The sequence below is a fragment of the Podarcis erhardii genome (assembly GCF_964252035.2).
Source record: "Podarcis erhardii genome assembly, chromosome: 2".
Lineage (NCBI taxonomy): Eukaryota > Metazoa > Chordata > Lepidosauria > Squamata > Lacertidae > Podarcis > Podarcis erhardii.
The window spans coordinates 77786763-77814717 of NC_138498.1; the positions used below are offsets into that span (position 1 = coordinate 77786763).

Below are 27955 nucleotides of genomic sequence, written 5' to 3' on the forward strand. Positions count from 1 at the left end.
TTCTGGACCTTGATCCAAAATGACTTGTGTTCCTCATTTGTGAAATGCACTGCTTAAGCCTAACCTGCCTGTCAGGTTTACTTTAAAGGTAAAGTTAGATAATCCCATCTTCTAAGGAATACTGGATTATTTTCATTTAAAATTGAAGAATTTATGGAGGGTGAAGTATGTAAGTAGATACTGTTGTGCCTTTTTGCTTTGATATAGGCTGAGAAAAATAGTGCCACTCTTAATATTCCTTTGCATTAATTATGTCACTGCTGCTTTTGAAAGTAGACACTTTACCCCGAGGAGCTGCCAATGTGTTGTGAGCTCCAACTGTCACAATTCCTGACAACTGGCATAGTTGGCTGGGGCTGCCGTTATAGCTGGCAACAGTGTGCAGGGCACCACAATGCCTGTTCTTCATTTACCCCAACTATTTCCCCCTAGGAAGACAGAAATAGCTACACAATACTTTACCTGCTTTACCTCAGCAATTGTTCCCCAGAAAAACTAATGTAGTTCCAAAGTGGTTCACTCCCTTTTAGGCAGTATAGGGAAAACAGCAGCGAACCCTGAAAGATAATCTAGAAATAAGTAAACACTGAACACTGATGAAGCCTGAGCCAGAAGGATTGTTCCTTGATTACTTACAGCAGCAAAATGCTGCTGTGAACACACCCTAGATTACAAACAGGCCATGCTGGTGTTCAAATTACATAAAAGACAAAACAGCAAAGGAAACACATGTTGATGGAAATTTAATATCAGTGATAAAAAGAAAAGAAGAAATAATGTTTGTACATCTCTGCCTATTTTTTTTCCCTATAGACAGCATCTGTTTCTCCATATAAATTTTCAGTATTTAATCTCTCCACATCCCCGCCCTGATGAATCACAATGTAGGCAGCCGCTAGCCTGTATTAATCTCCTCACTCCATTCCAACCAGCACTTTGAACTGGGCACAGAAACCAATTGGCAGTCTGTACAGTTGAGGTTGGATTGGTGTTATATGCTCAAACTGTCTTGACCTTGTGAGCAACCTGGCCACTGCCTTTTGCGCCAGCGGAAGTTTCTGAACCATATTCGGACACAGCTCCACATATAACGTGCTGCAGTAATCTAACCTAGAGGTTACCAAAGAGTAGGCAACAGAAGTCAGGCTATGCCCATCCAGATAGGGGCACAGCTGGGCCACCAACCAATCTGATGGAAAGAAGTCCGTTCCACAGGCCCATCTGAGCCTCAAGCGACAGCAATGGATCCAGAAGTACACAATCCTTCAAAGGCAGTATAACCCCATCAAGAGCGGGCAACCTCCCATCCATCTGGTCTAGGGAACCACCCACTAACAGTGCCTTGCTTCAGTAATGGAGAGCCAATAAACTGAAGTTCAATCCATATAAGATTGAGCTTCAGTTTATTGGCTCTCCAGTGCAGATGTAAAGAAGTAGAACTTTCTGTTATCAGCATATTGCCGACAATGTTCTCAAAATTCATGGGTTACCCTATTCAGTGGTTTCATGTAGATGTTGAACAGCACTGGAGATAAAATTAGACCCTGAGGAACCCCACAAAGAAGGCTCCATGGGGCTGAAGAGCACTCTCCGAGCATCACCCTCTGGAAACAACCATCCAAGTAGGACTGGGACCACCACAAAGTGGTGCCACCCACCCACCCACAACTCAGTTATATATAAGAAATTTATATATAAGAAAGCATACTGAGTTATATATAAGAAAGTATACTTTCTTATAGCTTACTTAACAACACAGCAAGAGGTCATTTTGAAATCCAGAGATTTTAAACTGCAACAGAGGAGGAAGACTGCAATGCAAACTACTGACATTGCAATTGATCAGTTCTATATCACTTATGGACTGAATCAGCAGAGAGAATTTTCAAATCACACTTCATATGTTGATTGGCTTACAATTGCCACAATTTATTTCTTTTTATTTAAAAAAAATTAATTTCTATATAGAAACAATCCATTACAGTTATTCCCGTTACCCCATAAAAAACCCCAAGTAGGTCCACTTGTTATTAGTAATAACAAAACTTTAATTCAGTAGCTGCCAATTTAAAAAGTGTCGCTTCACAGAATTTCTGTATTCTTATTCAACAAGTTTTTTAAAAAACAAATGTTAATGTTTTCTTCTTTGGCAATCACTTGTAGCCGAGTAAGATTGTCTTCCATAAACATGGTATTAAAAGTGAGTCTAAGTGACTGTGGAGGCCAATTCTGTATCCACATGTCCTTCCACAGTGGGGCCATAGGTTTCTGAACGGGAGTTGATAATGGTGAGGGGCTGCCAAACAAACCTTCCTCTTAGAGCGTTTTCGCCCTGAATTCGAGCGTCTTCAAAACCCATGGGCGTAGCCAGGAGGATTTTGGGGGGGGGGGCATGCCTTTTGTTAGGGGAGGCAGAACCTCAGTTTCCTATGTATTTTATTTTTATTGATTTAGGGGGGCGGGCAGCTGCCCGTCCTTGCCCCCCCTCACTTGACTACGTCCATCAGTGTTGTAAAAATTTTATGAAACAATGTGTAGGTGCAGTCCATTCGTAAACTCATCATTCGTATTTGCATTTTTCTGTTGTGAAGATGCCCTAGGATCTTCCAGTGAGGGGCGGTATACAAATTTAATAGATAGATAGATGGCAGTATTATTTGCAATATATATCTAATGCATCCTCGCCATCCATGTCTTGCATAAAACAATTAGGGCTGACGACTGACAGCCTCGCAGGGCGCTGCGGCTATGAAAGCAGACCTGGCTGCACTGAGAGCCAGTCTAGTTCCTTCACAGACATTCAATGTCCTTCTTTTAAGCACTCCCCCCCCCCGCCCCTCCTGAGAGTGAGCGCAGCGCGGCGCGGCGCGGCTTCGCTCCACTCGCCCTCCGCCTGCCCTTCGCAAGCCAAGTAGGACGTGCGCGCCCTTCTAGCCTTTCTTATCTCTACCATTCAGCCGCTACACGCCTCCCTTCCCCTTCCCCCCGAAACCTCGGCCAGGATTTATGGTTGCCCGGAAACCCTCTGGCCCAATGGGAGGCCGCCTTATTTGCAGCCTGTGCACGGAGCGCCCTGAGAGGCTGTTGCGAGTGGGCGTGCGGCGCCTTGCTCTTGCCCCTCCTCCTCCCTCTAAACTTCCTGTCATGCTTTCCTTCAGGTTGCATCATTTCTAGCCGGTTGGCTGCTGGGCCTACAGCCGGGTGAGTCCGTTGAGCTGGAAGGGCAGGTGCGTTTCGGGGGGGGGGAGCGGGGTGCGAGGTGGGGGTGGTAGGGAAGAAGGGGGCTTGTCCCTCGCACTCCCCGCCCTACCTGCCGCTGTTAGTGAGCCTGGCTCAGTGGCTCCCCGCCGCTCCCGGGGCTGACAGCTGTGGGTGTGATTCTGCCGAGGGCGGGGAGCGAGTGAGAGTTTCTAAAAAAGCCCCCGATATTTCCTGCCTTTGAGGATGGACTGAGCCCAATCTTGGGTGGTCACTATTTAATCTCATGTTTTAAGGGAGCAACACTAGAGGCTGATTCCCCATGTTAAAAAGTACTGTAGTATCTCATCGCCAGCAAATTTGCCGAATAAACGCTGGTGTACTTTTAAAAAGCTTTCGTCTTCTTGTGTTCCTCACGTGGCTTAATTTTGCTTTTTCCTTAAAGAAATGTTATGTTTTTAAAGTTCTTGATATTAAGGTTCAAAATGGAGCTCTTGGGCTTAAGTTGATCCTTGGCCTAAGCATTCATTCATTCATTGATTGATTGTGTGTGTGTGGGCTCCTCCCTTTCCCAGGTTTATGAAGTTTAAAATGAACTTAAGGATGACTAGAAATGCTTTGCTCTCATTTTCCCCCTCCCCACAGTAGCTTTCCCTTAAGGGTTGCTCTTCATAGTCTCCTAACAAGAAGATACTCATTAGGAGGAAAGAGATGGGTATGTATGTATGTATGTGTGTATCCATGAGAGTGAGGTGTATGTGTAACAATTCACCTTTATGTAGTTCTTCAGAGTTTTCAAAGCCCATTGCATACACTGTCTTAGTAATTATAGCAATGCTAGAAGAGAGAGTAATATAAATTTCATAGTTCAGGTGGAAGGAGAATGGGGCAGAGGGAGTGGTTTTTCAGATGATTTTTAAAGAACTCATACCATCTGTATGTGTAGAGTCTAGACTTAAACCTGCTCTTTTAGCAATTACTTCCAGTCAATGAAAGGCCTATCACCTCTGTTAATTGAATCCTAAAAGTATAGTTATCTAGTAAAAGTAGAAAATATACTATAATCAAATGGTACTAGCAGCATGAAATACTTGGAAGCCCTACATTTGTATCAAAGCAAAAATCTATTTTTGAGTATAGACACAAGCCTGACTTCATAGTAAATGAGCAAAACTACAGAGATTCACTATCCAGATGAGAACAGGGTGGCAACAGAATTAATAAGTAGTTCATGTCTTTGTTTTTGTTGCCATTTTGTGAGACAACAGAGTGTGCCTCCAGAGGTGAAATCAGACCATTGGAGAATTGCAGCACCTGCTGTGACTGCAGAGACCAGTAACTTGTAATTGTTGCCTCCTGTGTTATTTCAGTGTGTATGGAGGTCCCAAGCTGCCCAGACGACAAGACCCCCCTGCTTGGCCTCACTGATGTGGTCCAAAGGAAAGCAGAACAATAGATTTGGTACCTGCTTGGCTGCAGGAGTTGCCAGAAGGAGGTGTCCAAGACAATATTCAATCATCTTAGGGACTCCACTCTGAATCTGTGTAGTGTTTACTCCTTAGTGTTTTTTTCTCCCCAAGATATCCCACAAGGCAGTGGAGGTATAGGATCAGTGTTTACCTTCTCCTAGATGGGCTACCTTACCAGGTTGATGAGCCCCATCTGCCTCAGTTCACTCTACAGCATGTGCAGAAATCACTTTCTTGGATGTTGAACCCATTATTTGCCTCATCCACTCAATCCACCAGACCCTGTTTTCACATGCAGGGGAAGTTCATAACTCACTGAGGGTTTGAGACCCATCAGCTACCCTCTCCTGGTTTAGGCAGCCAGTCAACGCTATTTCCAGGGATGTGGCTGCTGTGGCATGCTGACAGCTTCTGGGAGCCACAGATGAGAGCTGAGTGCAGGGTAGGACTAATAGTTGACAAACTACCCAAGAAAGAGCATGCACAATGTGTTCCTCACCAGAGGTACTTCCCTCCCCTAACACCCCATACACCCCAATTGATGTCTACTACTTAACTTACGGCCTTGAAAAGTTGTCCACACAACTGCCTACATCTGACTGATAATCTGTTTGTAACTTGTGTGATAATTGCATCATGAGGGCAGAGCTTCAGCCAGGGAGACAATATGTGCATCTTGTTGGATATCTGTCTTCTTTGTCTCCTGCATATGCTTTCAGGTATTTATTCCCTGGCAGTGGGTGTAACTTAGTTTGTCAATATTGAATTACAGTTTCATCACATTAATAGCCAGCCAGTATTTGTGTTAACTCATCCCCTCCCCTTTCCTCCTCTGAATCCACTGCCTTGTACAGAGAATTTGATAGAGGGGTGGAGTCAGTCTTTTATTTTATGCTGAGATGGGGAACATGCAGAATCTGTGTCAGTGCCTTGCTGCTTCTGCCTGTTCTAAAGTCCAGCAGAAATTGGGCAACCCCTTTCCCCAAGTTTCCAAGGACTTGGAAGAGTAGTATGGTTGGTCTCTTGTATCTATCATGGTGAAAGTCTCCTATTCCTCTGAGTTCTTTGCTATATGCAGAGAAATCTGAGAGGAGGGGTCTTTTTGCCTCATCTTGAAGTGAGCAGCATGGGCTTACAGATGATTGAGATTTGTGGAGCCATGTTAGTGTGGATGGAATTATGTCCAGGACCACCATGGCTGTACCTTGGTATTTCTTCATAGTCTCTTCAGCTTATTAAATTCCTTCTGTTTCCGCATCAGGATGAAAGTGGGTGGTGGTACCAATACTGCATGATGGAATTACATCATGCTGCTATTTGAGTAGATAAAACAGCTGGAGTTCCTCACTGATTTGGCTTCTGCTGTACCTCCACTTGCGAGCATCTCCACATCTATAACCAGGCTCTATTCCCAATTGCAAAACACTTCAAACTTCATCTTCATTCATCTGTTGCTTATTTTACAGCTATGTTGGCAGTACAGTGATCACATTTATCAATGCAATCTTGCTGGCAATTGAAATACTTCCACGAGATCGCTCATTAAAACAAATATGATTTTGTGGAAATATGAGACATCCAGGAACAGTTTGCACTGTTTCATATTTCACATTTTAGTGGAAAACCTAACAAGTTGTGTTTTGTTACTTTTTGGTGATGGATAAATGCCAGGAGGTGTTCCTAAATGTGTGTGCTTGGAATAGCTGTGGCTGCAGCGGATATCCTGTGATGTAGTTCTGAGGCATAGTTTAGTATGCCAACCATTCATGAACATGTATGAAACTTTTTAAAGTTTGGGCAGGTGGATTTAAAGAACATAGTGTACAAATATAATGTTTCAGTTTTCAGAGGTTAGCTGTTTTTGATGCCCATCTCCTGGGCTTTTGTCGTCCATCCATGTAGTATATATTTTGTATTTCTGACTAGGACTTTTGTCTCTACCTGCAGAAGTGTCCATAGGAATAGTTCCAGCTTTTGACAGATTTGTTGGGTGAATCCTGCCTACAACTTAGAAATTACACTCATTAATAACTTCTTTGTTTCCTGTAGGTTTGAAGGTCACTGTCCTATTGATAGGATCCCTCATACCACATACTTTCCCACTGGATGTTCTTCTCTTTGAAAGTAGTGAGTAACATAGCATTTTCCAAAAAAGGTTGAATTGCTTTATTATATGCACGGATACATTACTGCAAAGTTCTGAGATGTGTATGTATATGCAGAGAGACTAAAAGAAAACTGACCTGATGGAACCTTCCCACTGACAAAGAAATTTATAAGGTTGTTAAAAAGGAGCCATTTGGAATGATCATGCTTTACTGCTAAAAGATTGCTTGAAGATTAAAAAGTCCTTTTACATCAAATGAAACACTTTGTGGCATCAATTATCTGTCAAAGGTGTGAAAGTGGTTTAAAGTGATGTGAATCCGTGCCTTGGCTTTAGTTCTTCATCCTCCCCCCACCCCCGAACCCTGTCCTGCCCATTGAAGAGTTCCGATCTTTAATAATAATCAAACAATTAGAATTGTTTTCTATGCACACATATCTGGGAATCAATTTATTTTTATTTGGTTGATAAAACACGTGCTTCTTTCTTTTCAATCTGAAGGCTTTCAGAATAACTTACAATTCTGAAAAAAGAGACAACACATCCACTTTTGTTAATCAAGAAAATCTTTAATAAATATTATTTTTAAAAAATGAAAAACAAAGAATAACTTACAATTGAAACATAACATCAGTAATAACGTTATGATAGCTGGATCATTTTAAAAAAACAAAGCTCCAATGAAATTCATCTAAACAGATCTAAAACAATTGCCACTGAAAGGCCCAGGCAAATAAAAGAATTATTTACTGAGCAATGGCATTACATTATGGTTGGTGTCAGGCAAGCCTACTTGGGGAGCATTCTACAGCTGGGTTGCTACAATAACCACCAACCATCTTCACTCATGACATCTGAGGAACTCTGAGAAGGGCCACTGTGGAGGTTGTTAGAACATGCTCAGATTCATGCAGGAGCCAGTGGGATTTCCTTTTGAGGAATTCTGCACAGGCCTATGCTTTGAAAGGTAGCATGCTGTGGTCTGCTTAAATATGTGCCCTGTGGTTGCTGGACACTGTTATCTCCATACAGTGCTTCAGTTAGTAGAAGAGGGCAAAAAATAATACTCTGACTTACGCATGGAGTCTGATACTTTAGCAGCCTCCATAGCCCTGTCATTGTTACATTGTATAGTTATTGTAAGCAGAAGCCTTTTTAGCTTTATGAATGTTGAATACTGTATATAGAATTGCCTACCGGGAGGGTGGATAAAAATAAATGATGTTTTAAAAAAATAATATCGGGTTTTTTCAAATTTTAAATTGATTTTTTTAAATTTAAATTGGATTTTTAAAATAAAATGCTTTTGGAGGAAAAATCTTTCTAAAGATAGTTTTCTATTTAAGTTACATTATAGTCCAAAGGCTATTAATCAGGAAATAAGGATTTGTTTTAAGTTTTTCATGTGTGCTGAAACTCAGTCTAAGGTTTTTTTGTTTTTGTTTTTTTAAATGACTGTTTAACCACATCGGTTAACAAAAATGGATACATATGCTATAATGTTACTGTTTTAGTTAAATAAATTGTTTAAATTGTTATTAAGGAAATGATTATTTTTCTCCTTCCAATAAAGTACAGCAGAAAAGTTGTCCAAATATAAACAGTTAACTTATTAAACCTCACAATAATTTCATAATTATCTGTCTATGTATTTCTAATAATATAACCAAATCAGTAATTTTTGATATACAGTAACAGTAAAAACTACTCTGAAAATTTATTTTTCCAAAAATGAAACCTTCATCTGGTTGTAAATATTAAGATTATACCAGCCAGAATGAGTCTTTCTGTTAAAAATGATTTAAATCAAGTCTTACTGACTAGTGATTTAAATCGATTTGATTTAAATCAAATCCACCCTGTCTACTGGAATATTTAATTTATTTTAAAAGGACAAATTCTAACCTGATCCAGTAAGCAGCATAGGGACATTGAGGGACAAATCAAACAACTGCAACAGATGGGCAGTAGATGGGGGCATATAGAGAGTTGCATTTAAATCTATGCCTTGATTGTTCACTATCCACATCATGTGTGCACCTGCAAAGCTAGGATGACCTCTACTTTTTATTCTTTCAAGCCTGGTAAATTCCTTTGCTCATTAGACTTTTGTCAGATGCTGTTACATCCTTCACACCTTATGAGGTTGTAATCTACGTTTCCTTACTAAGGAATAAGTGAGTATAGTGAACACTGATTGAGTGAACATTGAACACAGTGTTTGTGGTAATCGTTCTGTTAGTGCAAACATTTCTGCTTGCCAGATGGAACAGTCTTTCATCTCTTTCCCCCATGCGCTGTTCTGACCGTTCACTGTGGATCTGCTGGAAATTTAAGAGTTGCTGGGGGGAGCCCCATTGTGCTAGTGGGAGTCCTTGTGCTACCTTCCAGTAGTGTACTGGATTAGTTGAATCTGGCTCAGTTGCTGCATTCATTGCTGTGGTTTCATGCTATGTGCACAAGCAGGAAGAAGCCCATGTTTCTTCTCCCTGCTCCTCCGGGGAGGGACGAAGGAAGACTTCAGTAGAGTTTAGTTTCACTTTCCATGAAACTTGGCTAACTTTTGTACAAACCAGATTTTGTGGTTTATAAAGCTGGCTGGTTTAACCAGAGTTTGCTTGATCTCTGGCTCTTGTATCACAAGAAACCAGGTTTCTTCAGGGGAAACTCAGCTGCAGCTTTAGTCTTGGCACTGTAGGAGAAGCAGATGTTTAAGCCCAAGCAAGATTCATGGCTTCTTGTTGTTCATGTACATAGAGCATGTAGCATTATGTGCCCATTGAATCAGTGGGACTTATTTCTGCTTCAACACTCATAGGATTGCCCTGCAAATAGCTCTTGGAGTCCGAAAAATGTGGTTCAAGTAGAGAAAACTACTTTTAAATGGCCTTTTGAATTCTTATCAAGGTACAGGCAACTCCCCGTTTGTGCAGAGCTTGCTTTCTGGATCAGTGTGTGTGTTAGTGGTCGCACAGAAGCCTATTCCGCTCCCGCCCTGGGACCAAAAGCAGCAGGTGCGTTAGCGGTCACACGGGCCTTGGTCATGCACAAAATGGTCATTCCCTGGATGTGCTGGAATGTAGCATTCCAATCCTGACTTCTCAACAAAGTTGCTATATGAAATGATACATTGCTGTGTAACATGGTCTCTGGGGGAAAATCGGTCTTAGCTTTGTGTATTACCTTGTTTCATGTAGGAAAATCATGGTTCAGCAAGTTGCAGAAAACATAAACTTTCCACAGGAGGAAGAGAAAATATTGCAGCTTTGGAGCAAACTTAATTGCTTTCAAGAATGCCTAAAACAGTCAAAAAATAGACCAAGGTAAGATATATTTTCCAAGTTTGCTCTTTAATGTTCCTGCAAATGGGCAACAACTGGTTTTTGTTTTGCTTTGAAATCTGAGATGAATCAAACTTTGGAGAAAGATCTATGTTAGTGCAGGGCAATAGCTGACTGATCATTTGACTCATGTAATCCTAAGAGTAAAAATATGCATACTTGCATAAAACATGGCATTTTGAAAACTTCTATAAATGATCTCGTTCACTGCTCACTTGACTTATGAAGTGTTATAACTTAAGAACTATAGAAGATAAAGCTGTTTATTCTTTTCCCTGTGTAAGAGAAATTTTTGTTTCTTAATGTGTCTGGTTTATTTTCTTAATCTGTGTTTTTAATTTTTTTAAAATATAGGTTTACGTTTTATGATGGGCCTCCATTTGCCACAGGACTTCCTCATTATGGACACATACTTGCAGGAACCATCAAAGACATAGTAACTAGATTTGCTCATCAGAGTGGATTTCATGTGGACAGAAGATTTGGTTGGGATTGCCATGGTTTGCCAGTGGTATGTTGAATGTTTTCTCTTGTGTCTTCCCTAGATATAGTTGTTAGTACTTCATTCCTAACCTTTTGCTGTCCTGATGGAGAATTCCATATAAGGTTTTGTTTTTTTACATTCACAAAGGCTCATTTTTTACTATTGATATTCAAAGACATGTTTTTGATCATTGTTTTATTTGTTGGAAATAAAAAAAATATTCTCATTTTCTTTTTTAATGAGCTTATTTTTTGAATTCCTTCATGAATAGTCTTCCTAACTTCTTAAATATGTCCTGTTCATCGACCAAGATTTCTGGGATCATGTGTATACCATGGAGTTAATTTTAAAGTAGTAATTTAAAAATATCAGGTTCATGTTTAGTAAATTTGAGTACTGGTAAGCGACTTACGCTTAAGATGTAAAAAGTAAATTACAATGCCAGGGCACAGCTGAGACCTGGTTTTTATTGCAACTTGCAATTCAGCATCATGGTTTTTTGGGTTGGGAAATCAAATATTGCTGACTTTGAAGCTATTCCTGCTGTGTGAGACTTCTGCACTCAGAGGAGTTTTGCCTTATTGTTTGGCACAAAGCTATAGGCCAAGTACCACAGATCCTCTTGGTTGACGGGCTTCAAAAAGTTCTCTGTTATAGTTAACAAAGCTACCGTAATACCAATGCAACCTATTTTGAGCGCCATAATTCATTTCAGGAGTATGAAATTGATAAAACACTGGGCATCAAAGGACCAGAAGATGTTGCAAAAATGGGAATTGCAGAATACAACAAGAGTTGCAGAGGAATTGTGATGAGGTACTCCCAAGAATGGAAAGTAAGTGCAATATAGATATATGTTTACCCTCTTTCTCCAGAGCAATGGTTCCAAAGCATCAAACATGTTGGTATGCAGGTCCCCTTGCATGTACTTATTGACTGGGATTTGAAAAACTAGGTATGGCTAAGAGTTGAACTGTAGTCTCTCTCTCAATGTTATATCACAAATTACATTTAAAATTCTGTTTTGTTTCCACAGTGGACCATGTGATTTGGTGGGATGCTGTTCAGAAAACGCAAATGTGAAGCCCTATTGGGCACGCAGAACCTAATTGCATGATTTAAATCCTAGTTGTTAAAAAGAGATCTGCCAATCTTTCTTGATGGATATTCTTGTTTAAAATTTGTTTCTTGAGGAAGGTGTATATCTTTTAGCAATCAAAGAAGTAAAGGGTAGTGGCCATGAACTATAACCATGAATAATTACAAGGTTCACTAAGCTGTTACAGAGGCACAATTTAATGTATTTGCAGATCAGTGTTACAAGACTTGGACGGTGGATTGACTTTGACAATGACTATAAAACTTTGTATCCAGATTTCATGGAGACTGTGTGGTAAGTTTACTTTGGTTTTCTCACCGTTCACCATAAGCGCTGCCTCCCTTTCCACAGACTATCTTTCCTGACAGGCTTTTTGCCAGTTGATTCAATTATTTGAGACTCCTGGCACCATGGAACTGTGTTTATTATAATTAATGGCAGTCTGTAATATTTTTTTAATGGCTTGTTGTTTTTTTACTGGTATGGAAGTCTTTTTAAATAACTTGTAAGCTGACTTGGGCACTTCTTAAATAGAAAGGCAGAAAGTATGTGTAGGTTTCATGCTGTATGGTTACTGAAATCTTTATTTTTGTTGAGATTGTCCTGGGCACTAGGAAACCAATTATGCTGCAGGTCAGGTGCTGTGATTTTGCTGTTCCTATGAAAAGACAGTGCCCTGCTGTGTTGCACCAGGTGAATGAAGCACTGGCATTTGATATTGTGTAGCCTTTTGGAGGTGCTGAGAAATGTAATGCTCCATGAGAGTCTGCTTATTAGAGGCTGAACAATAGAGCAGTGTAGAAACAGTCCTGATATAGCAAAACATCTTTATGTGGTCTCTGTCACTGCTGGGTAATGAGAACAGTGTGAAGTAGAAAGATGTCTGAATTTGAATGTCCGCTTTCCATATCTGAACTTTTTATGTGTTTCAGGCAGTGTGTTAAATTCCTTTATGATTTGTACTAGGATACTGTTGCAATTGACCTTGATTTTTTCCTCTGTGAGCCCAGCAGTGTGTAAGCATTATCTTTCCAAAGTCTCAATCTAGTTTTGCTTCCAATTATGACCAGTAGGTTGATGCTGGGAGGCTTAGAAACAAGCAGAGCTTGAAGGCGCCATTACCTGTTTGTGGTATGCAGCATCAGATCTTTGGAAGCACACTGCCTCTGAACTTGGAGGTTGCATTTTACTGTGACGGCTAATAGTTCTGAACTTGTGCTTTGGTGGAAGTACTTCCTCCTCTGCCCCTCCTCTGCATCTTCACCCTCCATGCGCCTCTGTTCTGCACACTTTATTTTCATATTAAATATGTCCATCTATCCCTGTTCTCCACGCACACCCCGCCCGTCGTTAGTTGCTTGAGTACCACCAGGGAAGAAGGTGGCTAGACATAAATATATAATAATAATTGTATTCTCAGTTGGAAGTTCCCCTTTAAGCTACCCCACACAGCTACTTTGCAATTTCATCTTGTAATGAAAGGTGGTATAGGTTCTTTTTAATAATAATAAATAATCTGATCCATATTTGCTCCCTACGCTTGTCGGGGACTGGCAGGGCTCCATAGAGTGTGTAGTGGAAGCAGGGGACTAGGGGACTGACCCAGGAGAGGGGACTAGCAGTTTATGGGGTTTGATTCTCCTTCAAGGCAGAAGCCAGGGCAGGGGGAGGAGGGAGAGTCAGGGCAGTCTGAGATGGAGGAAGGCATGCATGATGTAGCAGAAGAAGCAGGTGGCTGTTCAGCTAACATATGGGTCAGTAGACTCCCCACCTTTGCCCTCCCCACTGTCTCCTAGAACCAGGAGGGGCTTGAAGCAGGAAGTGCAGCAACGACTTCCATGCAGGAGAAGTCTCAGTTTGCAGGTGTGCAACCTGGCAGGGGAGGGTATATAAGCTGGAGGAGGGGAGGGGTCTAACTTTTGATCTGTGGGGGACAGTTGCTTAGTGGCTAGAGGCTTGTGTGTGTGTGTGTGCGCGCGCGCGCGCGCATACAGAGCACCATGGGAGTTGCTGCAAGTGCTTCTTTTATCAATAAAGACTTAACTATCAGACGTGAGTCTTCCCTAGCTGGAGTCGACAATACTGCATGTCTTTATTTCTACATTGTCCTGTGGGGCTCATTCCAAGTTTAGCACTTACCTTGTCTACACAGGAGTGAGAAGCATCCATACTCACGTGTGGGAGGAAAAAAATAAAAGGGAACATCCAGGAACATCAGTGTAGGAGATAGCTAACCTGCTCCCTGCTCTGGTTACCAGAGTTGTTATTTCAAGCCTTCCACTGTCAATAAACAGCATAGCCCAATCCTAGATTCTTTTTCTTTATCATGCTAAAAAACTGTTACATAATGCAGATGCCAGCTGTTCAAAGGTGGAAAAGTCAAAAATAGAACTCTGTATGCCTGATGGCTAGGCTTGCCTAAAGTAGTTTTGCTTTGCAGTGATTCTGAACACTAAAATTACTAAGCAAACTATGTAAATAGTTTTTAGATGATATATTAAGATGGCAGTCTCACTGGTCTTGTAATGCTGTCTCCAGTATTTTCTTGAGGCTTTGGTTAAGTTGTATATTATTGCAGTAGGCAGCCTTTCACATTTTTACTTGCCCACTCAACATGCAAAACGCCAGTCTGGCTCCCAACCTTGCAGTGCAGGTGATTGGTCCTAAATTTGTGCAGTGATCCCTGCTTTCCCCCCAGCTCCGAGTTTGGGAGGAAGGTTGGTAGTTGCTTAGCCATGCAAGGCCAACCAGGCAAGCTTGCTGCATTAGGGTTAGGGTCTGAAAAAACTCATCTGTTGTAAATAGAATTGTATCTAGATAGCTGAAATTAATGAAAGTAATAATAATCTGCCTACACTGATGGAGAAGGGACAGTAATGCAAGACGACTGTAACTGAAGGTATATGTGCCTGACATTTTTAGCAAGTTTCCTTACAATGCTAGGTGCCTTAATTTGTTTTCAGAGTTAATATGATGAACTATGACTAATAAGTGGAAAAATTATCTTTAGCAGGCTTGCGATGAAGCAGATCTCTATGATAGACACTTTTGAACTCCTGAAGGCAATAAGTCTTTAAAGCAGATTAGTTACAATATAAAAATACTTGATATTTTTGTAACCTTATGTCTGAGCTGAAGAGCCTTGCCATCCACAAATGTGCTTGATTGTTTTCTCATGTAAACCATGTCACCTAGTCCACATATCCAGTAGTCCTGTACCCCAGATGTTGGCTTGGATCTGTTCACTGGGTTGCAGCCTGATGGTAAGAGCTGTTAGACAGTGGAGTAGATTCTCCTTCATCAGAGGTTTTTTAGCAGTGGTTGGATGGCAATCTGTCATGGATGCTTTAGTTGAGATTCCTGCCTTGGTTGAACTCAATGATGCTCAGGTTCCCTTCCAACTCTACAATTCTATAGAAATTAAGAAAATGCTAAGGAATACCTACCCCTGCCAATTGCAGTTCTCTAATATATATCTAATGTGCACTTCAAAAAGATTATTGAGTCTCTAAAACAGGGTTGCAATTACTGATGCCTATTTTAATTCTGTAGCATGGAAATGGTCACAAATATAACAAGTAAATGAAATACTGAACCAGTCTGTACATAACGCTAAGCCAAAGTGGCTTAACCTGTGTGAGTTCGTGGAGAGGAACAGGAATACTCCTCTTCTGCCCCTTTTGCTGTTGTGCTACTTGGGGCTGGCCCATTGTTTGGCGTAGCATGTTATACACATCTGGGCTTGTGATTTGTCTTACTCCAGGCAAATCAAGAACTGTAAAAAGGTTTTTTTGTTTTTGTTTTTGTTTACGGCTTATGGGTCTGTGATTTGGACAGCATGCTGAGTTGAACCATGGCTTAGCTTTGGGTAGCTTGGCAGCAGGAGGACTGGGCAAGGAGTGCTTGGCTGTAGCCTCATCTCTGAGGTCCTGCCTTCTTGCAAGTTAGCACCAAGGCACGATTCAGTTTAGCAGTACGTGACATGGGAGCTATTGCTGGATCACTTGAAAGTTATTAATGTTACATTTTCTCTCTGAAAGATAGACATCTTGTAAATTCAGCTTTTGCTTGTACTTGCAGAATTGAACTGTCTCATTCTAATGGCAACACAAACATTTGTGAGCTGTAAAAATGAAAGATGGTGCGGGAAAAGAAAGAACGCTTTTCCTGCACTTGGAAAAAGTTCCACAAGAGGGAATCGTTGTCTCGAATTTGGCTTAGCAGTTCAGTCATCTGGTGATGCAGCTCCTGAATTTTGTGTGTGCATGACATTTATATCTATTTCCTCAGAGAGGATTTCCCCCTCTAGTAATAGTTACTAGTTTCTTTTTCTTTGGAATATAGAAATAAAATATAGCAACTTTGTATTTAAAAAATGTGCATTACTGTGTCTACTGTAATAAGAATACAGTATCAAACCAAAAGCTCATCTAGGTCAGATTTCTGTTCTTACAATGGCCAACCAGATCTCTGTGGGAAGTTCACAAGCAGCATGTGAGCAAAAGACACTCTTCTGTTTCTGTTCCCCAGCATCTGGGATTCACAGGTATATTGCTTCTGATACTGAAAGCAATTTAGCCATTGTGGCTAGTATACATTGGTGTCCTAAATCCCCTTTAAAGCCATCCACATTAGTGGCCATCACCACATTTTGTGGCATTAAATTCCACGGTTTTTAGCTATGCACTGTGTTAGGCCCGGCCCACCCCTGAAGTGGGGTGAAGCTCCCACCTGGCACCAGCGCCAATTTCCACCAAAATCTTAGGCAATTTCAGTGATTTTTTTGCCAGAAATCAGTCCTGATACTGGCACTGCTTCCTTGCTAGTGGCCGAGGCAGCAGGGTGGGTGGTGTAGCAGAACGGCAAAGTATTAAAGTCAGTATACCAAATGAGAGCATGACAAGTTACAGAGTTAGCCAGGTTGAATAGTGAATAGGCTCCAGGGTTAATAAAGCAAATACATTTTATAATTTATTCTAGGGTGACATAGCATCCTATAAACTCCCCTCCTGCCTTGTTAAGGGGGACTTCTGATTGTAAGATGAGAAGCATTTCTGTGATAATTTCTCTAGGTGCTTGCAACATCTGTATTGTTTGATCTTAGAAATCTCTACAGATGCTATAGAAACTTAAGATAGATAGCTTGAGTATTAATTACTTTTTAAAAATTGTATTCCAATGCAGTTGCTGCTCTATGTTCTGTGTTTTAGGCCTGGAAAGTACAATTTGCATGATAAGATACCGAAGGGCAAAATGTTTTTCTTTCTTTTCTTTTTTTAAAAAAGAAGTTATTTACTGTAAACTCACCAGGGAGGAAAGTAGTTCTGGGCATAAGTTCTGTGCCTTCTTCCTACATGTAGTCAATTGACTTCTCTCACTATTATAATCTTTTAAAATAAAACCAACTTGTTCTGTTTGTTTGCTTAAATTGCTATTTATTTATTCATTCATTCATTCATTCATTCATTCATTCAGGTGGGTTTTCAAGCAGCTTTATGACAAAGGACTGGTATACCGAGGAGTTAAAGTCATGCCTTTTTCAACAGCATGTAACACACCCCTTTCTAACTTCGAGTCTCACCAGAATTATAAGGTATGTAGGCTTGTTATGTTATTGTATTTCTTTTTTTAAACTGCCAACCTGATCTAAAGCTGAATAAATATTTTAGATTCCTGTGTGGTGCTGCTGTTACCACTGGACCAAGTGGCATAAGTCCATTGCCACCCTACATATGTCCAGGATGCCATAGGTCAGGGGCCTCCTAATGACTGTTAGTAGCAGCATGCTATAGTGTGCTAGAAAGCATTGCTCCAAATACTTGAAGTGGTACCCTGTAGCTGCTCTGATGCTCCTCGTGGCTCTGCAGCCTAACAGGTAGCATCTGAGTGGCTCAGCTCATTGCCATTCGTTTTGCACTCTGAGGAAGTTATAGAGTTAAAGCAAAGCAGTGGCAGGCAGCTTTAGGCTTCCACAAACACCCTGGCCTGGCCAAGCTGGCTGCCGTGCCAACTATGCCTGAAATGGTGGTGGTGGTAAGGCTGGGCAGCAAGTGCAGGTATGAGAGTGGAGGGATAGATAACAACAAGAAGGCAGGCAGGGTGCATATGTATGCAAAGGTTGGGGCAGCCACAGCACCAAGGTTGCAGAGAGCAGCATCAGGGTTGGGGAGAGCTGCACAAGACAGTTTGCTTGGTGCCCCCTTAAACCTGGCACTGCCTGTGCTGCTCTGTCTCATATTCTTGGGTGGGTAGGCAAGTATGGGCCTAGGATCTGTTTAGCCTACAGTAATGTACTCTGTGTGGGCTAAGGGAGTGGGTGGTGCTGTTTCCCAACCTTGTGCCTCCAGCTGTTTTTGGACTACAATTCCCATCATCCCTTGCCACTGGTCTTGCTAGTCAGGGATGATGGGAGTTGTAGTTCAAAAACAGCTGGAGGCACAAGGTTGGGAAACACAACTGAGCCTTTTAGGCTTGCTGATCGGAAGGTCGGCGGTTCAAATCCGTGCGAGGGGGTGAGCTCTCGTTGCTCCGTCCCAGCTTCCCCCAAGCTAGCAGTTCAAAAGCACGCCAGTGCAAGTAGGTAAATAGGTAAGTGGCATTTCCATGCATTCTGCCTTCCTTCATGGTCCTCCGTGTACTAGTAGTGGTTTAGTCATGTTGGCCACATGACCCAGAAAGCTGTCTGAGGACAAACGCCAGCTTCCTTGGCCTGAAAGCGAGATGAGTGCCACACCCCATAGTTGTTTTTGACTGGACTTAACCTTCCAGGGGTCCTTTACCATTTTACCTTGTATGTGGGCTAATTTTGGTGACCGCTTGTACAGAACATTATAGCATCTTGCTCCAGTTGCATACTGGGCTCTTATGAACTGTCCATCCGATCTGCACAGTCTTCAGTAGATTCTTGTAGTATGTTGAGCATGATGTGGATTTTGTGCTATATTTCTGTGGCCTGAGGATATGGAAACATTGACACCTGAGGTGGTGGATGGTGACCTCAAAGATAGACTCTTTGGTAGTGGCATCCCTTCTGGAACATTTTCCAGACTTGTTTGCTGCCAACTGTGTCATCTTCTAGCAAAGTCTTGTTTATTCTCACCGTTCTTTAAAGTTTTTTTTGGGTTTTGACTGAGACCTTTTTAATCTGCCAGTTTATTGTTTGCTATAGTGTTGGATTTTTATAGTAAGCCACGCTAAGAACTATTTGTTGATGAGTAGTATAAAAAATATCAACTTGAGCTGCTGCTTGTAACGCATAATTTTTTTTAACCTGCTTGGGATCCAATAACTTTTTATTTTGTCCAGCTTTTAGGGAATTAAGGTTACTGGCACCCTGTTTGTATGTGTGTGTAGCTGGAATTTTGAAGCTGCTGTTGTTTAGATTTTGACTAGTTGCTTTTTTCTAAACAGCTGATTATTTTAAATGTCAGCGCCTACCCCCAAAATGTGATGTATTTAGGATTTCGTAATGCTGTAACAAATCCTGAACCTGAACGATAGTGTAGACTAAACAAAGTAAATCTGCAAAATGGTATTAATTTCTCTCCCATATAGTGAACAGCACATTATGTGAGCTTCCAAGTAAACATAAGAATTGAGAATTCTCTGTTACACTCTACTGAATAAAATGTGTTATGCTATCACTGGTTTTCCTGCAAAGTGTTCTGGAGTGTTTCAGTTTTTTGGAGTGTACACTGTCAAAACTCAGAATTCTGAAAACAGGCTTCAGCTAACTTTTAAGAGAACAAAAAATAACTTTGGTGGTTCTTTTCTTTAAAAAGTTTTTTCCCATTCTGTATGTGAATTCAAGAACTACAAAAACAAGTTATTTAACAACAAAAAAGAGTGATGTTCTTAAGCTTCCTGGGGTCCTCTGAAATGCGTATTAAACCGAACACAAAGTCCACAAATGGCTCTTCCCTTGTTCTAACACAAAGCTTGTATTCCTGAGAAGTAAGCTTATTTTAGAAGGCAGTGGAGAAAGAAAAATAGCTCACCAGTATTCTGCAGCTGAAGTGTTGTTCATCCTGCAAAATGCCAATAAATGTTCAGTGAAAATTGCTCAACTATATTTAGTATTTGTTGAAACCATGAAGGTGGCTGGCAGCATACAACATTGCTCAGAGACTGAACAGAATTGCTAGCAGTTATATAATAACAACGGGAAAAGCATGCTTGTGTTTTGGCTGCTGAGTGAGCTTCATGCTCACTGAGTGAACTCCCTCTGGACTAATTCTTAGTTCTAACATAAATAGTGGCAAACACTAATGGAATTACCAGAGTTTACTCAGGGTGTGAAGAAGGAACCAGGGAGAGCTGGCAGTGCAAAAATTAATATATTGCAAGGTCTTCTGATGCTGTACCTTTGAAAATCGCTATCCAGACTGTCAAAAGTGCTAGAAGAAATGGGAGGCAGGGATGGAATCTTCTCTATCTTAACAGATTTTAATCTGGGACTCAAACAAATCATTGACACTCACTTTATCCTAACTCTTACCTGAGTCATGTGAGCCTGAACACTGTATAACTTGGCATACAACTGAATATTGGAAATGAAAATGCTGTAAAAAAAGCAAGAGGCAGATAGGGATAGACTGTGCTGTTTTATTGTAATCATGTGAATACCCTAATAGGTTATAGGTAAAAGTACAGGACAGTGCTCTTGGATTCATGTCAACCCTAAACTCAAGACGTGTAGAATTTGAAGCAGCTCCATACAGATAAACAAAAATAGTTGTTTAATTTGAAGCTACAAATTAGCTCCATGCCTATCTGGAGTGTACCTCTGCTGTACCTCTCAGTACAATAGCCACATTGTTTGTATCTAGCTATATTGCTTGTTTTGGTTAACCTAGGTAATGGTGTTTTGCTTCCGATCTCCGTTTAAATAGTTAATTACATAAAAATCTGAATAGGTTGGTTTTTTTAAAAACAGGGCTATTTCTTAACAATCCAGTAGCCTATGGAGAAGATTGTTTTAAGAAAGATACATGTTGCCATAGCCTTTGATAAATGAATCATGCTCTGTAATAAGTATTAAGAATATTGTTGGCCATAACAGTTTGCTTTCATTATTTGCTCCTTTGTGCATAAAGAGGGTTAACTTTTTCCACATCGCTTCTAACTTTTCTAATTCTGTATTTGAGGATGTCCAAGACCCTTCAGTCATTGTTACCTTTCCACTGGAAGAAGATGAAGGCATCTCTCTAGTTGCTTGGACGACAACCCCTTGGACCCTGCCTAGCAACCTGGCCCTCTGTGTCAACCCAGACTTGCAATATGTGAAGGTGGAAGGCAAGTGCAAAATATGCTATGCCGTACAATTAGTGCTTTCTTTGAGTGGTTTCACGTGCATGCTTACTTGCAAGTATGTCCCAGTTGGTTCAGTGGGGCTTGATCCTAGGTGATGTGGGATTGCATAGGATTGTAGTCATGGTTTTGCAAACGGCAACTTTTTTAACCAACCCATACAGCATGTTTCTCCATCCTGTCCACCTGCATGTACTGCTGTATTCTAGAACAGCATGTACATTGACTTGACTTGCCTGGCAGCAGCAGGAGTTGTTTCCTTCAGTCAAATACGCAAGTGGCTTATTGCAAAGCTGATGTAACTTTTCACTTTTGTTCTGTCATCTTAATAAAAACAAAAAACCTGAAAGTAACTTCATGCTGTTGTCATAATAAATCTCGGGAAGGCAGCATAATGGGGGAGAGTACAATGGTTACATAAAGTGCTTCACTCCAAACTCCTGTAGCTTTTGTTTAATTTATTATGATTTATCTAATTGGTTTGCCCTCCGATTTACCTACCCATGATGATTCAAGCTGCCTTCTAATGCTAAAAGGATAATTGGAAAATTTCCTTGTAAGGGAATCTCTGGTGCATCTTCTGCTGAGCTCCGTGCTGCAGGCTAGGCCAATCCCCTTCCAATAAAGATATCCTTTCCAGTCACAGCTAACCATGGGGAGCAACATGAGTGGTGCAGCTTCTTTTCAAGCATGGGTCTCTCTTGGCCCACAAAATAAGCAAAGATATGCCTGAGATAAACTCTGCACAGTCAACAGCCATTATCTAACTTGGTACATCAGTTTGCCTGGACTGAACCCTGGAATCTGTTTTCAATGCCCAGGCGGTTCCCTGGAAAGCATGGATTAAGAATATGTTAGATGCTCTTGAGGAGTTGCAGAGTGCATTCCCCTCACCAGGGATGGGGAACAGCTGGTCCATGGGGCTAATTAGGCCTGATACTGGTTTCAGTTCGCCCCACCAGGCTGTTTTCCCCAAACTGTGCCTATCTGCCCCACACCTGACTTCATACGTTGGTGCCAGGTGGAGGTGTGCCTGCCAAGAATCTGGAGCCTTAAGTTGCACATACATATGCATATCATGTAGAGCTGTATTGATTCCTTCACAGAGTTGCAAATGAAACATCCAGAGCTATCTCCTCAGCTCAGAGGAAGCAGTTTCTGAAATTAGTATCTCCCACTCTTTGTTGCTCATCACTTACGTCCTCTGCAAATTTGGCCTCTAGTAAATTGACTCCCTAGAAATTTTGAATTGATAGTTCTCGAGTTCTAAAGCAATATTCTGAACAAAGCCATAATGGCTGAAAGATTTGCTTTTTCCCAAATTAGCATACATCTATTCTTCACTACTGCTACACTGCTTTGCTCAAGGCTTTTTGAAAGCCTTTGCAAGATTTTCTCAGTCTTGCGGCTCATTCCACCAGGTGTCTGAATTGCAGTCATCCACAAAGATGGGAGGAGTTTTATCTGTATGAAATATGGGGCTCATCCCTTCTCTCTACAGCTCTAGCAATTGTTTCATTAAAAAAAAAAATTCTCAAAGTTTATTAAACATATAGCAGTACTAAAAATATTTGATACAAAAGGAAATGTTAGAAAAATACATAAACAAGCCTTGTAAAAGTTGCTAGTGTACATATTTTCAGGAGGACCTAAGAGTTCCACCCTCATACAGCAGGCAACTGTATTTCTATATTGGGTGTAGAGGAGGAGTTTTTACTCCTCCTGACAGCCTGTTTGGTTTCTCTGCTGTGCACAGAGAAGGGATGGAACACTGCTGTGGTCTTCTGCCAGCCTACTCCTTGCTTGCCTGCAACCCCTTGTTGCTCTAGTTACCAGGTAAATGCTGAAATACAAGGCTGATACAAATCCATATAACAAATTGCAAGATAGCTGTTGAAAGCATATTTTTTTCCAACTACATAAGGTCATTAGAACCTTCCACCTAATTTTTTACCATTAAAATAATTTTAATCATATTATTGCACATATCTCACCTGTCCTTCATGGAGCTAAGGCATTCATGGTTCTTCAACATTTTATCTTTGCAAGAGCTGCACAAGGAAGGTTCGGCTGACAGCTTGAAATAGCTAAATCCTCAACTTCAGTTTGTAAATCAACAAGAATTATGTAAACATACTCATATTTTTGCAACATTTAATACGTATTCAGAGAAAAAAGGTTGCCTCTTATAAATCTGTATTTTGTCTTCCTCACAATTCCCAGTTGTTTCAGGATATCTTTCTTGGGCACTCATAGCCAAAGTGTCCATCATGAAAAGTGCTTGGTAGCTTTTCTTCTTTCCAATCCAAAGGTCATTCATATCCTTTAATGACATGAACTTCTTTGTCCAAAGAAATATAACCCCCTTGGTGCCCTAACTGTAATATGTATGCATACTTCTGCTTTGCAACACAGCATGCATCCTGTCTTGAGGGAACCAGTAATAGAAGTGTGTCATAGAGAGATCTGGGGAGGAATTCTGTCCCTTCAACCTTTTCCCAGAATCTCTGGGTCTTGCTGTTGCCCAAGCATCAGAATCTGAGAAATATATTCAGTTCTTATTAGTTTGCTGTATGTTGCTTTCTGGAAGCAGAATTCCCATCCTCACAATTTAACCTTTTTAGATTTTGGAAACTGAATATGGCCTTTGTATCCACAGAGCATCTTCATTCTGGAAAAGCTTGCTCCTCTTATTAATCTTGTATTGTGAAAGTAGGCAATGCTTGCTGTCTATGAGGCAATGGATACAGAGGACACTGCAAGACCAACAATCAGCTTGGGTTGTTGTCATGTTCAAAACTTTAGACATGCTCTTCACATCAGAGTTTTGTGGCAGAGCTGGAGCATTGAGAGAGGCTTGGGGCAAAAACAGTGGGGCTTCAGGCAGATCAGAACTCAGTTTGGTTTGAAGGGAAGGGTCACGCCTCATTGGCGTGTGCTGTGCCGACAATTGTGCTTTAATACTTCCAATCATTTGTCTCATTTAAATAATTGAAAACCTTATTGAGAGAGCTGTGCTGTTGCGCTATAGAAACTGACTGACCAGCTTGCCTAACTGAAGGTTCTGCTTTTGAAGGAACCACCAAGAAATGGGCCCTTGGTAGGGAGAGCTAGACTGTTGGTTTCAGATTCTAGCTTCCTTAAGCATGGTTTTGGTGTGATGTCTGTGCTGAGTCTGAAAGTACAGATTTGGATTTTGGAAGTGTTTTTTTTTTTAAGTGTGTAATAGCCTATGTCTTTATTTGGTCTTGGCCCCTGTAATAATAGTGTAAGAGGTATTTTAATTAGCAGAAATGAGCATGGCATCTTCATACTAATGCTGTTTGTCATATATCTTTCTGTAAGAGTTGAGCAATTGAATATTAACATCCGTGGATTTCCTCCTCAGATAAAAATACAGGGAAGATTTTCATTTTGATGGAAGCTCGACTGGCATCCCTTTACAAATCTGAAAGTGAATATGCAATACTTGACAGGCAAGTAGATAAATTAGTACATACATTCTAAATTCCACATTCTATAAATAATTGCATTGCAAGGTAAGAGAATAGAAGAATTGTTGTTTTTTTCTTAGTCTGATGCCATAATATATTAAATTGCTTGTATGTGCGGCAGTCTCTCAAAAGAACTGGTATCTGCCACTGAAGATTGCATTGGATTTGAAGTTTCATCTGTAGTAAGCGGTGACTTTATTTTTATGCAGCTTTTTATTGATAATGTTAGAGTGTGAACTTGGTTTTGAAAAGTAGGGTTCTCCAAGTCTTAATCTGACTCAGACAATAGCATTCTGGATCTCAATTATGTCTTATTGGCATAATTGTTTTAAAATCAAGGCTTTTAAAGTGCCATCCACAAAACCATCGAAGTCACTGGCAAAGCTCCCATTTGTTTTAAAGAACCAGGATTGCACAATTTTGTGTCCGCCCCAGTTCTGTTAAGGCCATCAAATATAAAAAAACACACACATCAAATGACCAAAGATGATAGAATTTTGTTAAGAATTGCAACTGTCACAAACTCTGAAGAATACTTTCCTAAGAGTGTTCTTTTGTCATTCCCTGCCTTTCCTGCTGCAATTTTCTCAAGCATCTACAAAGCGAAGCTGATTTCATTTTCCAGATATAAGAAAAAAAGTCTTAACTGAAATAAATAGAACAGCAGAGATTTATCACAGAATTATAGAGTTCAAAGGGATCCCAAGGGTCATCTAGTCCAACCCCCTTCCAGCCAGTTTATAGGAGGTTGAGGAATGCTTTGCTGGAATGTAAACCACCACCGCACACATAAAACTATGTAGATTTGCAGCTTCTAGTTAGTCCATGAAAGCTTATACCGTAATAAATTTGTTGGTCGTTAAGGTACCACAAAACTTAGTTGTATTTGCTGCAACACAGACACGTGGCTGTCCCTCTTTAAAAAATGTAGGTGGGCCAAGTATTCCTATTCATCCGGTCCATTGGCTGAAGAGGCTTAGCTTCCAGTGCCTTGCTGCTGATGGAGAAAGGTTTAGCTAGCAGGGTGGGCACTTCACTGTGGAGGCCCCTGTGGAAAATGCACTTCTGCCAGTAGAGTTCCTGTGAGCAGTAGCCCTGAAATAGGGCATTTGAGGTGAAGGTAGGACAGAGAGGATTGGATCCAAGGCCCATTCATTCTTTGAGGAGGCCTGTGAAGTGGGCCCTCAGTTCTCACCAGCACAGAGCAGTTCCCAGCCACTGAAACCAATGGGGGCAATTTTGAAGAAAAGATGTAGGAGGAAAGGTCCAACATCCCTGCCTCCTGCTGCGTTGCCACAAACTAGTAGCACTTAGGAAGTGGTAGTAGATCTGCCACTTTGCACCCTCTAGGCCTCCTGGGCTTGCTCAGTTAGTGTCTTTCTTGGAGTTCCAAGAAGCTTTTATATCATTGTAACTTGCTAATGGAGATTCTGTTGCTTCTTGTCTTGATATTTATGCAGTACTTCCATGCAGATTTATTTTAATGTCTTGTTTTATTATGTTGCATATGGCTCCTATAGCAGAAAAGCTGTTTATAAATATTGTACATAAACGAAACTTCTTAAATTTTTGGGGGAAATGTGTTTCAGGTTTCCTGGTGTTACCCTTAAAGGGAAGAAATATAAACCTCTTTTCAAGTATTTTATCAAGGTGAGCAGTATGTGTCTTTATTATTATTATAATACTTATTTATCTCCTACCTTTTCCCTGGGACTCAAGGGAGCTTACACGAATTAAAAGAACACAGATAAAATAAAGAAAATAAAGAAACATAAAATATAATCGTTAAAAAGTAATTAAATTCTAATAAATTTAAAACAATATAAAAACAAATCCTTTCAGATTTGATGTTTTAACGCCATAATTTTCTCAAATGGTGTTAGCATTGTTCAGGATTATAAAAAGTAATGGAAAAATCAACCCTTTTGATCCATGAAGGATCAATTTATGCAGATGCGTTTGGGGTGGGAATGTGGGATCTTATGACCCAGTCTTTTAATTAATGAGACTCAAATTTACTTTGTTTTGCAATAGAACAGTGTTGTACTGGGAGTATCAGTCTTTGCCCAGGGCTTCCCCTGATGGGACTCATTAGTTGAATCCCATCCAAATTGGCTTCATTAAGATACGAAGGTTGTAATCCTATACACATTTGCTTGGGAGTAAGTTCCATTCAACTCTGCATAATTTACTTTTGAGTAGGTATGTATAGGCTTGCAGTGTAAAATACATTTAGGGTAGCTTTATGTGCTTTGCTTCCCTTTGTGGAACAACAGAGGGCTGCGTCCAGCTAATAATTGGAGCAGATCCATTGAAATCTGTGAACAGTGACTAACTTAAGTTTATTGATTTCAGTGGAACTACTCAGTTTAGAACAATCCATAGTGCACTGTGACCTTCGCCTTGACAGCTTTAGAACCTTTTTAATCATCCTGAGTCCTTACCGCATCTTCTCGTGAATATTCCCAAGCCTTGTTTGAGATGAAGGATCAGGGAAATTGTGGGTGTATCATATGCAAATGTATGGATGCCACCTTTGCATGTCGGTTCTGTGTGCTCTGTCATGTGTGCATGCAAAGACCCACATTCCACCCTGATTAGAAAATGGCTATTTTTGATCTAAATTGTCCCTCAGTTCTGGAGGGTGTCTCATAGATATCTAATAGAATAATATCTAATGGAAGGTACCCTGAGGATCATCTAGTCCAACCCCGTGGAATGCAGGAATATGCAGCTGTCCTGCAACCTTGGCATTGTCAGCACCACTTTCTAACCAACTGAGCTATCCAGGAAGCTTTTGTTTGGTATTCATACTGCTGATCTCTCTCTATGTCAGTTTATGTAACTTATGTTTGTATCAGTGGTTTTAATGAACAAATTCATATGTAACCATTACTAGAATGCTTGAACAATGTTTCTGGCTTGTCATATTTTCCATGCCAATGTTTTGTACATTTTTTTTTTAAAAAAAACCATCTCTTTTGTGCTAGTGCAAAGAAAATGGTGCTTTTACTGTAGTGACTGACAACTATGTGAAGGAAGAAGAAGGTACCGGGGTTGTACATCAAGCTCCTTACTTTGGCGCTGTAAGTTTAAAGTCACTTACGTGCTTTTATGTCAAACATGTTTTGATCTTGTCTTAACTCTTTTAATTGAGAAATACAGATTCTTTTTTGATCCAGTAACTTGTCAGGAGCACACTGTACACATACTCTAATGACAACGAGTACATTCTTGTTACCTACCAATTTCCATTTGCTCCTGACACAATACAGAAACAGCATCATAATTTGTATTGGAACTCTTTTGTGCAGTACATCTTTTTTGTAAAGAAGATAGCCTAATTGTAAGCAGGCTATGTGTCCACTACATTTCAAAAATGAACTCTCAAGGGGACTGCAGCCTTAGTCCAGCCATGGTTTGTCTTAGCATGTTGTCTGAATTTGGGCTCATG

The 27955-nt window shown here is 40.6% G+C and overlaps 1 protein-coding gene across 2 annotated transcripts in view; it reads left to right on the top strand.

Moving 5' to 3' along the window:
• Positions 1-3061: 3061 nt before the first annotated feature.
• Positions 3062-27955, top strand: part of IARS1 (isoleucyl-tRNA synthetase 1) — an 86403-nt gene continuing 61509 nt past the window's right edge. The window contains exons 1-11 of one of the 2 annotated variants that reach the window (XM_081847727.1): positions 3062-3227; positions 6717-6794; positions 9972-10097; positions 10470-10626; positions 11315-11434; positions 11910-11992; positions 17174-17291; positions 20845-20992; positions 24396-24483; positions 26091-26151; positions 27492-27587. In XM_081847727.1, the coding sequence (XP_081703853.1) occupies positions 9979-10097; positions 10470-10626; positions 11315-11434; positions 11910-11992; positions 17174-17291; positions 20845-20992; positions 24396-24483; positions 26091-26151; positions 27492-27587 (990 nt within the window). In that variant the 5' untranslated portion in view covers positions 3062-3227; positions 6717-6794; positions 9972-9978. The remainder of the gene's footprint in view (positions 3228-6716; positions 6795-9971; positions 10098-10469; positions 10627-11314; positions 11435-11909; positions 11993-17173; positions 17292-20844; positions 20993-24395; positions 24484-26090; positions 26152-27491; positions 27588-27955) is intronic. The other variant, XM_081847726.1, reaches the window with a different exon arrangement.